This window comes from Loxodonta africana, chromosome 8 (genome assembly GCF_030014295.1).
Source record: "Loxodonta africana isolate mLoxAfr1 chromosome 8, mLoxAfr1.hap2, whole genome shotgun sequence".
Taxonomy (NCBI): Eukaryota; Metazoa; Chordata; class Mammalia; order Proboscidea; family Elephantidae; genus Loxodonta; species Loxodonta africana.
The window spans coordinates 95,882,250-95,895,320 of NC_087349.1; the positions used below are offsets into that span (position 1 = coordinate 95,882,250).

The 13,071-nt window shown below is 39.6% G+C and overlaps 1 protein-coding gene across 2 annotated transcripts in view; it reads left to right on the forward strand.

Moving 5' to 3' along the window:
- Nucleotides 1-13,071, forward strand: part of NPSR1 (neuropeptide S receptor 1) — a 232,989-nt gene that overhangs the window by 156,906 nt on the left and 63,012 nt on the right. Inside the window, exon 3 of one of the 2 annotated variants that reach the window (XM_010587176.3) lies at nt 7,430-7,533. The exons of the other annotated variant lie outside the window; for it this stretch is intronic. Within the exon in view, the coding sequence (XP_010585478.1) occupies nt 7,430-7,533 (104 nt within the window). The remainder of the gene's footprint in view (nt 1-7,429; nt 7,534-13,071) is intronic. 2 annotated transcript variants of the gene reach the window in all.

Consider the following 13,071-nt stretch of genomic DNA (forward strand, 5'->3'; position numbering starts at 1 on the left):
CGGAGAGATTGGAACTCTCATACACTGCTGGTGGGATTGTAAAATGGTCCAACCACTTTGGAAATCCATCTGGCGTTATCTTAAACAGTTAGAAATAGAACTACCATACAACCCAGAAATCCCACTCTTCGGAATATACCCTAGAGATACAAGAGCCTTCACACAAACAGATATATGCACATCCATGTTTATTGCAGCTCTGTTTACAATAGCAAAAAGCTGGAAGTAACCAAGATGTCCATCAACGGATGAATGGGTAAATAAATTGTGGTATATTCACACAATGGAATACTACGCATCGATAAAGAACAGTGACGAATCTCTGAAACATTTCATAACATGGAGGAATCTGGAAGGCATTATGCTGAGCGAAATGAGTCAGTTACAAAAGGACAAATATTGTATAAGACCACTATTGTAAGATCTTGAGAAATAGAAAAAACGGAGAAGGACACATACTTTTGTGGTTACAAAGGGGGGAGGGAGGGAGGGAGGGAGGGAGAGGGCTTTTTATTGATCAACCTGTAGATAAGAACTGCTTTGGGTGAAGGGAAAGACGACACTCAATACAAGGAAGGTCAGCCTAATTGGACTGGACTAAAAGCAAAGAGGTTTCCGGGATAAAATGAAAGCTTCAAAGGTCAGCGAAGCAGGGGCTGGGGTCTGGGAAACTTGGTTTGAGGGGACTTCTAAGTCAATGGGCAAAATAATTCTATTATGAAAACATTCTGCATCCCACTTTGAATTGTGGCGCCTGGAGTCCTAAATGCCAACAAGTGACCATCTAAGATACATCAATTGGTCTCAACCCACCTGGAGCAAAGGCAAAGGAAGAACACCAAGGTCACACGACAACTAAGAACCCAAGAGACAGAAAGGGCCACATGAACCAGAGACCTACATTATCCTGAGACCAGAAGAACTAGTTGGTGCCTGGCCACAATCCATGTCTGCCCTGTCAGGGAGCACAATAGACAACTCCTGAGGGAGCAGGAGACCAATGGGATACAGACCCCAAATTCTCATGAAAAGACCATACCTAATGGTATGATTGAGACTAGAGGAATCCCAGAGACAATGCTCCCCAGAACTTCTGATGGCACAGGACAGGAACCATCCCCGAAGACAAATCATCAGGCATGAAAAGGACTGGTCAGTTGCGGGGGAGAGAGATGCTGATGAAGAGTGAGCTAATTAAATCAGGTGGACACTGGAGAGTGTGTTGGCAACTCTTGACTGGAGGGGGGATGGGAAGATAGAGAGAGAGGGAAGATGGCAAAATTGGCACAAAACGAGAGACTGAAAGGGCTGACTCAATAGGGGGAGAGCAAGTGGGAGAAGGGAGTAAGATGTTTGTAAACCTACATGTGACAGACTGATTGGAATGGTAAATGTTCACTTGAAGCTTAATAAAAATTAATTAAAAAAAAAAAAGAAGTATTACCGTACTGGTAGCTCAGCTTTGGCTTCTCTGGATGCCAAGTTGGACATTAAAGACAGTAGTAGCTAAACTGGCTGTTATAAATAGTTATCCATGATATTGGTCAATGTGTAGTCCCCATTTCTGCTACTGTGGCAACACCATTCATGTGCCCATTTTGCCAGTTCTGGGTGGCCAGTGATGAAGTCTAGATAATGTCAACTGGCCAAGTCATTTTGTCTACTTGGTTATTCAGTGTTTTTTCTGTAGTAGATGCTTTTTGATGGGTGCTAATGTGTGATTCAAAAATCTTCACACATTGTACCCACTGGCTTTACAGTGGGCTTTAACCTCCTTGCATAAGTTTTCTAGAGCTGCCATAACAAAGTACCACAAAGTTGATGTTCTTGTTAGGTGCTGTTGAGTTGATTCTGACTCACAGCAACCCTATGTACAACAGAATAAAACACTGTCCAGTCCTGCTCCACATTCACAAACATTGTTATGCTTGAGGCCATTGTTTCAGCCACTGTGTCAACCCATCTCATTAAGGTTCTTCCTCTTTTTCACTGACCCTCTACTTTACCGAGGATGATGTCCTTCTCCAGGGACTGATCCCTTCTGATAACATGTCCAAAGTATGTGAAAAGAAGTCTTGCATCCTTGCTTCTAGGGAGCATCCTGGCTTTACCTCTTCCAAGACAGATTTGTTCGGTCTTTTGAAAGTCAATGACATATTCAATATTCTTTGTCAACACCAAAATTCAAAGGCATCAATTCTTCTTTGGTCTTCCTTATTCATTGTCCAGCTTTCCCATGCACATGAGGCAATTTAAAATACCATGGCTTTGGGTCAAATGCACCTTAGTCTTCAAGGTGACATCTTTGCTTTCTAATACTTTTACCGCAAAGTAAACAATTTTAAACAACATAAATTTATTCTCTTGCAATTCTGGAGACTAGTAGTCTGAATTTAGGGTGTTGGCAGAGCTATGTTCTCTGAAGGTTCCAGAGGAAAATCCTTTCTTGTCTCTCCCAGCTTCTGGTAGCTCCAGGCATTCCTTGCATGTAGGTGTATCTACATGTAGCTGCCTTTTCCTCTGTCTCTCTGTGTCTCTTCTCTCTTTTATAAAGGTGCAACTCAGATGGGTTTAGGACCCTCTCCACTCTGGTATCACCTTGTGTTAACTGATTACATTGTCAAAGAATTATTTCCAAACAAGGTCACATTCACAGGTACTTGGGTAAGGACTTCAATATACCTTTTGGAGGAGACACAATTCAATCCATAGTACTTCTCTTCACCTGATCATAGAGAACACCCTATATAGCCACAAATTTGAGCTGGGGGTGGGGAACTGGTGCAACTCTGGTGGGTGACATGGTAGGTCTGGGCTACCTACCCATAGAGCTCTTTCCTGCCAATCTGGTACTACTCTAAGACATACCATTTCCATCTTACGATGTACTCTGCTGGGCCTGTCTTACTACTTTATGACTTGGTGTGTCTGACAGAATCCAGACAGAAAGGGAAATCTTAGATATAATACTTATTTGGTGCCCCACTGTCAGGTATTCCACCACTGTCAGGGCTCATAAACATCCTAGGAACAGTTCCTCAAAAGGAGTATAAATTTACACTGCAGATAGCATGGCATGGCATTGCTCCAGAACCCAAAGAGCCTGGATTCAGATCCTCCCATTGGGGATTCCATAAACTTCAAATTATATATTTTCCCACTGTTATCTCCAACACCAGGTCTGCCAGATCTTAAATCCCCAGTATCAGGGTGCTTTTACTGAAGCCCAGACATTCTGCAGAGCCCTTTCCTTCTCCAGGTTCACTCAAAGCTACCAGCCTCCCATGTCATCCAGTATATGGGCCAAAACAATATTCCAAGATATAGAACATGTTGTCTGTAGAACCCAAAGAGGCTTTCCAGGTACTATGTTCCCTTTTTGGGGGAGACTTAAGATTCGGCAATTTATCTTTTACTTGGGAGAGAGTATTCTGGCAGTCCTTCACTCCTGGACCTCTAAAAACTTGACTGATGTGGCAGGTCCCTGAGTCATCATAGGATTTATTTTCTACCCTCTAGAGTGCTTTTTTTTTTTTTTTTTAGAGTGCTTATCTCTTACCAAGCCCTCCAATGTACTAGCAACCTCTAGCTTGTGCTGCTCACAGCATGATGTCATTGATGTAGTAGATTAATACGATGTTCTGCAGAGTGTCCAGATGGTCCAGGTCTCTTCAGACCTTATTATGACAGGGGGTAAGAGAGTTAACATGGCCTTGGGGCAAAACTGTAAGTTAATATTAATGTCTGTTCCATGTGAATGCAAATTGTTTCTGGTATTCTCTTAGGATCACATTATTTAACAACATCCTTGCCAAGTCAATTTGCCTGCTAACCATATACCTAAAGCCTTATTAATCTGCTATAGCGAAGATACTACATCCAGCACTGTAGCTATAATTGGGGCTACTATTTGTTAAAGCTTATGTTAGTCTACGGTCATTCTCCAGAATTGTTTCTGCAAGGACAAACTGATGAATTGAAGACTTCCACTGGCCTTGCCCACTATGATGGGGAAACCAAGTATGTCAATCCCAGTTAAACACCTGGGGCCTGGGGAAGTAACCACGAGGAAGGTCTGTGGACCAAGTGACCTGTCCCACTGTAGCCAGAATTCCATTTATTACCTGGCCCATAAGATCCCACTCTAACAGCAGGGACATAATGACACATCAAGTCTCTGGGTATCATGTCAACTCATGTGTCTAATAGTCTTCAAAATGTCTGGGTAATCTCTCATCCCCCAGTATACAGTAATGTAAATAAATGGTCATAGGTCCCTTTGGTGAAGGACTTGGTGAATAATTACTGTCTATACCTGCCATAGTGTTGCAAGGCCTAGCTCTGTGACTTCCTCTCCTACCATTGCCCTAGCCTGAAGAGGGAAACCACCCCTGAGCTTCTTCATGATGCTGTCGCCCTCCTCAGCAGTGCATTTTAATGGTCTTAATAAATGATGTGTATACTAAGCTCTTCCAGGAAGATAATTCTCTGGTAGGTCTTCTGGATTTACATAATATATCAATTACAGCAAGTCCACTTGCCTTAGCTTTTTTATCCTTTTCTCTACTCTCTTTCTGAGCGATGAAGGCATTTCCATTTTGCTTACGAAGGACCATCACTTTCTCCAGGCTTCTAAGAGCCATCCTAACAGTGAGCTTACCCTGTGTCCTAGGGCCCTAGATAGGATGTTATATCTCACATCTGAAGAAAGTGACTCCAAGTTGATAAATTCTTACTTATACAGTCTTATGTTCCAGTCCCGTCCATCTAAAACCCAGGGGTACTGATGCAGCTCCTGGAGGTATACTGACTAAGTCTTACATTTCCTTTGGGGTATAAACTCTTCCCTTATCAGACTCAGAACATCCCCTGCCAGCCTATGCTGGTATTTATTTGTGTTGTTATACTTCTGGCAGCCAGGAGAGAAAGTGAGGGCAGCTCCTGAGGCCTTGTTGGAGGGAGGTTTCTGGGTTTCTTGCTTACATTTAAGTGCTAGCTCTTACTTCAGAGGGGTAGGCTGCCTCTGCCAGCTCTGAAGGTTCAGGAGCCTTGCAGATCCAAAATCAATGGGGAGATCCACCCAAATATCCTCACCCCATGTTTTGAAGTTCCAAGTTTCTCTAACCAGAACCCTGACCTTGATGTATCAGAACTGCCTTCGCTGAGTATTTAAATGTCTGTGCAGTTCTGGGACCCAGCTCTCAGGTTCTAAGTTTGCTCTTCAGTTATGTCCCCTCTCCCACTGGAGGAGATGAGGAACTTCTTGTAAGCTACCAAAGAGACCTGGCTGTCACACTTAAGCCTCTATCTGTTTGTTAATGATCCTCCATTTCTCATTCTTTTTCTGCTATTCCCCCCACATCTCTCAACTGTCTGAATCAGCCCACCAGCCACAGCGTTTGCCTCCACACTGTTTTCCAGATCTGCGCAGGTGAAATCCTTAGCAATTAGGACGTTACGTTGTGCCAGGGACTATCTGTGCCTCACATACCACTCACGTCGAGGCTCTCCTTGCCCATGACTCAGTGAGTGAGCCAGCCCCCAAAGCCCATTTTACCACCTATTCTCTAGGACCACTCCTGGCTCCCCTGTGAAGAATCAAAGGGGAGGATGTGGAATTAGGCAGAGTCTCCAACCCATGAGACAATTCCAGCCCTGGTAAGAAGAGAAAGAAGGACGGGGTAGGAAGAGCCTCAGATCACAGTGCAGTTCAGTAGGGTGACCAGAGCAAAAATTGCCCATTAGAGGAGTTCCTTATCAGAGAGGAATGGGTCAGCACTAGTACCACACTGTGCTCAGTCATTGGTTGGGAACAGCCTGATGGAAGCAGGGCTTCAGTGTTCTCTCAGCTGGGGCTGCCAGTCAACTATGCTCCCCATAGGAGTTTCTCCTCAACCCTGTGGAATAATTCCAGACACCCATAACGGTTTTCACGTCTCTTCTTCTCTTTTTTATTCACCAGTTCAAAGATGCTATTTTGATTCCACTAAGCACATCAAACCTTTCTTCTTTCTGATGTAACACATGGACTGTTCTTCTCACCTAGTTTAGAAGCACTGCAGAATGTTCAGAGGCATTCCTGTAGTTTTTTCACCTTCTCCTCAAGGAGGAATATTTGCTCATATTTATAGCATCCATTTGTTATGTTCCATTGGACAAAAAGACAAGCATGGACATAGACTTCTGGAGTAATTCCCTTGGTTTCCAGACTTGTCATTTCATGGTGACTAGCATCTTTCCCTCGATTCCTTTGCAATCACTACCAATTTGCTCCTGTTCTTGTGGAATCCCTAGAGACACTGCTTTTGAGTCAGTAGTATATACCATATTGTTTTACAAGCTAACATACAAATACTTAACCATCTAAAACCATCACCAGCTATTAAATCCATACCTGTATATAAAGGCCACTTCTTGGCTAAGTAGGTCAGAGATGACACATGTGATTCATCTTGTGGTTTCTCTCTGATCCATTGGATTGGGCTGCCTACAATACTGCTTTGAGAAAGACCCTGTATCACACAATCAATTAGTGATGTCTGCAATGGATGGGTGAAAGGAGCTTTATACACATATGCCATATTTGCCCTCCTTGCTGTATATTCTCTAACTATAGAATTGAGTGAAATGACCTGCTCATAGGAATACTAAGCCCCTGATCTTGGCCTCAGACCTTGACCTCAGCTCCTCTGTAGTTTAACCATCTATGTTAGTTGATAAATCACTCACTTGATTTTTTGCAAGGCAGATGTTGAAAGGGAAAAAGGGGAAGCGAATAGAGGGAACTGGGGGCTGAAATTGGGAAATGGTGAGGTAATGAGAGGCACAAGTTGTAAAAAAAAAAAAAAAATGAATGCAGAAAGGGGAATCTTAGGGGACTTCCCAAAGGTTAAAAAAAAAAAAAAAAACCCCGGACTCTAACTCATGGAAACTTCATGTGTGTCAGAGTAGAAATGTGCTCTATAGGGCTTTCAACGGTTGGATTTTTGAACGTAGATTCCCAGGCCTTTCTTCAGAGGTGTCTCTGGGTGGATTCCAACCCCCAACTTTTTGGTTAACAGCTGAGGATATTAGCCACTTATACCACCCAAGGATTCCTCCCAAAGTAAACACTGTGCTTTTCTCTTTTTTGTCCTTTATTGATCTTCAAACAGTCCTTGCTTTAGTACTGAGCTGATACCCTTGAAACTCCTTTTCTACTACTTGAAAGGTTACCTATTTGATTTGTATGATTCCTCCTCAGTCAGTATTGAAATCCTTCCTAGGTGGTTACTCTGAGTGGTAAAAGTCAAGGAATTCTTGCCTTGCCTTACTTTTCCTCAGTAGCCATAACAAGATTCCTATAAGTCAGAAACAATTTCTTGCAAATTAATTTCTCCTGTGCCATACAGCTGCAAATTTGAAATTAACCACTGTGTGTTTTGGTTAGACTCTTTCACAGGGCTGTTCAACATCTTGACAGACATTATTTGGCGATTCACTGGAGACTTCATGGCACCTGACCTGGTTTGCCGAGTAGTCCGTTATTTCCAGGTATGTAGCAACTTCCAAATGTGGTGAGACAAACTAACACCAGATTAGCTCTTGGGCTTTCTATAAGGAAAATGGTATTTCCAATGCAACAATCTGACCATTTCCTTATAGTTAAAAGAACAAAAAAAATTTGTAAGATATTTTTACGTTTTCTTTTGCTAAAAATAATACCTATAAAGAAAAAACAAATAAGCAATAATAAGAACATAAAACATTCATATTTCAAGCAATAAGTAAAATATCTGCGTCAATATTCTGGCTAAATAATCTCCAGAATATTTGTCAATTATACTCATCTTTTTTTCCTCGAACTAACCCAATACTGGTTACTGTCATGTTCTGAAAACTTTGGCAATTTTTTAGAAAATACGTGTCAATTTGTGTTATTTAACTTGCATTTTATTTATTATGAGCAAAATTATAGTTTTGTCTTATATTTTTTGGCATGTGAATTTCTTAATCTCTAAATTTCCTGTTAATATTCTTTTTTATAAACTGGAGTACTTATTTTCTAATTTATTGATGAGATCCATTTTTAGATATAAGATATTTTCATTTTATCATATATGCTTTCATATAAGTCACGTACATGTATAATATGTGAAAAAGCAACTCAACAGCATACAAGAACATATCATGTACATTAATCTATCATAAAACCCAAACAAAACCCACTGCCGTCGAGTCGATTCTGACTCGTAGAGACCCTATAGGACAAAGTAGAACTGCCCCATAGAGTTATGTGATATAGATAAATGGTACTTCAACTAAGTATGGAAAGGACAGTTTTGTAACTGGTTTTAGATGAATGTGTTCTGTTTCTGAGTTCTTAAAATTTTATTCAATTAATATATATCTATTTTGATGCCAGCACTTCAGGTCTAAATTATTGTAGCTTTATAGATTTACAAAGCATTTCTTGAAAACCTTACCCTGCTAAACTCCATTTGTTGGTAGGATTTTTTTGGAATCTTTATATCTATGTTCATAAGGAGATTATGATTTTCATTTGTTTTCTCACTTTCAGATCTCAGTAATGGAGTTATCCCATTTTCAGAAGTGACTAGGGAACCTTTTCAATCTTTTGTGCTCTGAACATATTCTTGAGAGCCTGATAGGTGTGAAAGAGCCATTACCACCATCTGGGGCTGATATTTTCTGGAGGGTGATTTTTTTTTTTTTTTTTTAATTTCAATGTCTTCTTAAGGATTCTTGCTTCCTTGTAGAAAAATGTTTTCAATTGCTTGCTGTATTAATAATCATTTGCTAAGAAATAAATTACCCCAAAACTCAGTGATTTAAATCAATAAACATTTGTTATCTCACAGTTTCTATAAGTCAAGAATTTCAGAGCAGTTTAGCTGGGCAGATCTGGCTAAAGGTTCATCATAAAGTTCAGTCAGATGTTGGTTGGGACTACAGTCTTAGCAACTCCTGAGTGGAGCTGGAGGATTTACCCGGAAGGTGGCTCACTCACAAAGCTGGCAAGTTAGTGTGGTTGACAGAATACTTAAGTTTCATGTGGGCCTTTCCATAGGTATTCTTGAGTGTTCTTACAACTGGTTGTTAGCTGCTGTTGAGTTGGTTCCAACTCGTGGTGATCCCCTGTAAAACAAAACAAGGTGTTGGTCTGTTCGGTGCCATCTTCATGATTATTGGTATGCTTGAGTCCATTGTTGTGGTCACTGCATATTTTGAGTGTCTTCCAACCTAGGGGGCTCATCTTCCAGCACTATATCAAACAATATTCTGTTGCTACCCATAGGGTTCTCATTTGTTGATTTTCAGAAGTAAATTGCCAGGTCTTTCTCCCTAGTCTCTTAGTCTGGAAGCTCCACTGAAATGTGTCTCCCATGGGTAACCCTGCTAGCATTTGAAATACCAGTGGCATAGCTTCCAGCATCATAGCAACACACAAGCCACCACGGTAGGACAAAGTGACAGTTGGGTGGTAGCCTCACAACATACCAGCTGGCTTTCCCAAGAATAGACTATCCAAAAAACCAAGGTGAAAGTGGCAATGTCTTTTGTGAACTAGCCTCAGAAGCCATACACCATCACTTCCAAATTATTCTCTTGGTCACTGAGGCCAACCTTGGTTCAGGATGGGGAGAAGAGAACCACACAGAGGAGGGAAATCAGTAGGTAAACATCCTTGGAGACCATCTTGAGGACTGGCTATATTTTTCAAAAACATAATTTATGTTATAATTTATGTGTTTTCTGATTTTTAACTTAAAAGCATCTTCTCAACTGAGCATTATTCATACCAGTAGCATTTCTTTTTTTACAGTATTTACAGTCAATATTAAGATAATATTTTATTTAAAATGTATCTTGGTGACGTAGTGAAAATGGTGGAGTAAAACCCAAAAAATTCTCTCTTCCATAAAAGCAACAAGAAAATTGGCCAAAAAAAAAAAATTATATATATATATATATATATATCAGAATCAAATTTTTCAGCACTTTAGAAACCCTGGTGGCATAGTGGTTAAGTGCTACGGCTGCTAACCCAAGGGTCGGCAGTTCGAATCTGCCAGGCGCTCCTTGGGAACTCTATGGGGCAGTTCTACTCTGACCTATAGGGTCGCTATGAGTTGGAATCGACTCGACGGCACTGGGTTTGCAAGAAGTTAAACAAAATCTTGTAGCGATGTGGAAGTGTTCGTTCAAGAAAAATGACTGAATCTCAGTAATAAAAGTAAGCTTTGTGGTATTTTAACATGCCTTAGTCTCATCTCTCACTCTTCAGCTCTGTGGCAGCACTCAAAAAAAATGGCCCACATTCACAGTGAAAACAAATAGTCTAGCAGCCACCAGCAGGAGCAGAACAAGTGTAGAGCTCTTTCAAAGTCTCACTCCCAGGAAAATGTCTGTTATCTGACCTGTTTGGGGTTCCCTGGAAAACCCTACTTGCGTCACAGTCTATATTTTACTTGATTGAGAGCTCACCCAATGCAAAAAGACTTTTCCCTGGGAGCAATTACCAAAAACAATTACAGGCAATTGACTACATTCATGAATGCCTGAGGTGTTGAATAACAGTTGGAGAAAACAATAGACTAACCAAAGCTTAAAAAATAATCTGGGTAATGAAATGTTCATAGAGGCTTTGAAAAGCCCTGACATATTCATAGGCACCTAGAAGACCATGTGCATGCTCAGGACTGTATGAATACCCAGAAAAGACCAGAGAAAGCCCTAAGCTGGCACCTCTGGCTAACCTTGAGGTTTTGTGCAAGCAAGAAATAAAGCTTAAGGCAGTGTTGTCAACTGCCTGGCTGAATACCAAATGTATGACCCAACATACACAGAAAGATCTTCAGCAAAGACCAAAAGGCATTTAAGGCTATCTGTCCAATTACTAACTGATGGCTAAATTAACTGAGCAGACACTTCAGTAGCCACAGAGGAAAAAGAATGTAGACTTTACAGAGTTCATTCAGAAAAAGTCACTAAATAAATAAACAACTACGAGGAATAGCAACAACCACAGACTCTGGTGAGGGGTGAGAATCTTTCCAAAGTTGCCACATTATATTATTTTAAATGCCCAACTTTAAACAAAAAATTACTGGATCTGCAAAAAATCAAGCAAGTATAACCCATACACAGTAGCATACTTTCAATAATGGATAGAACAACTAGGGGAAAGATCAGGAAAGGAATAGAAAACTTGAATGTAAGCCAAATAGACCTAAGAGACTTTTATAGAATACTCCAACTCCAAAACAGCAAAATATACATTCTTCTCAAGTCTTCATGGAACATTAGCCAGCAGGCTATAAACATACTCCAATAAATTTAAAAGAATCAGAATCATACAAAGTATGTTCTGTGCCACATGGAATAAAATTATAAATCAATAACAGAAAGAAATTTTAAAAATTCACACGTATGTGGAAATTAAATAACATACTTCTAAATAGTCAATGGGTCAACATCAAGTGTTGACAAGGATTTGAAGAAATTGGAACCCACATACATCACTGATGGGAATATAAAATGGTACAACCTCTGTAGAAAACAGTTTAGAAATTCTTCAAAAAACTCAAAACACAGAGTTATCATGTTGCTGTTAAATGCCGTCAAGTCAGTTCCAACCTATAGCAACCCTATGTACAACATAACGAAGCACTGCCCAGTCCAGCACCACCCTCACAACCGTTGCTATGTATGAACCCGTTGTTGCAGCCACTATGTCAATCCATCTCATTGAGGGTCTTCCTTATGACTCAGCAATTCCACTCCCAGGTATACACCCAATAAAATTGAAAACGTGTTTCAGAGAAAAACTTGTACAAACGTTCATGGCAGAATGATGAATAATAGTCAAAAGTCTAAACAACCCAGATGTCCATCAATTGATGAATGGATAAACAAAATGGGATATATTCATATAGTAAAATATCATTCAGCCATAAAATGAAAAGAAACATTATTTTACCTTGAAAACATTATACTAAGAAAAAGAAGTTGAAACAAAAAGCTATATATTTCATGATTCTATTTATATAAAATTTCCAAAATAGGCAAATCCACAGGGACAGAAAGTAGATTAGTAGTTACCAGGGATTGGAGGATGGGAAGAATTAGAAATTACTGCTAATAGGCATGGGATTTCATTTTGTACGATGAAAATGTTCTGGAATTAGAGAGTGGTAATAGTTTTTTTTTTTTTTTTTTTTTGCACAACCTTGTGAATATCCTAAAAACCACTGAATTGTATGCTTTTAATTGTCCTTATTTTATGGTATATGAATTATATATCTCAATTATACACGTATACACACATTTATATATATAAATTCTTTCAGTACTTTCAGTCCTTTCATTTGACTATAATACATCTTTCAACAACTTTTTCTGAAAATATATATACATGTATTTCCTGAGTGCTTATATATCTAAGAACATTTTTCTGTTGCTTTCACCTATTGCACTCACCAATAATTTGGCTAGGATTAATATTTTGGAGTCATTCCCTTTTCTCCTAAAATATTTATGGATATTGTTTCATCCTCCTCCTATAGTAGTATAACAAAGAAGACAAAAAAAAAAAAGATCTTCTTTTTCTTCCTTTGTAAGTCACCTATGTTTTTTACTACTTGCTTGTTAATTATTTCATTGCAGCCCAATGCTTTTATTACGGTACATCTACATGTTGATCTCTTTTCATTAATTTTTCCTGCCACCTGGTCAGCTCTTTCAATCAATAGACCCGAGGTTTCCTCTATGTCACAGAAGTCTTATTCTCTTGTGCCTTTGAATACTATTTATGTCCAATTGTTTTTATCCAGTACTCCTTCCATATTTTCCAAATTCTCTCTGCATGTTTTTACCACTTTGTATTTTCCTTTTGCTTTACGAGATAGTTTCTGAGGTTTGGCTTCCAAGACATTGATTAGATTTTTGCAATATTTATTTGATCCTTTGTTGGTTCTCATTTATATTTAGTTTTGATTTTCTGATTTAAAAAAAATATCTCATTTAGATTCTTCTTTTATTTCATGCCGTTGCTAAGCCAGGTTCATT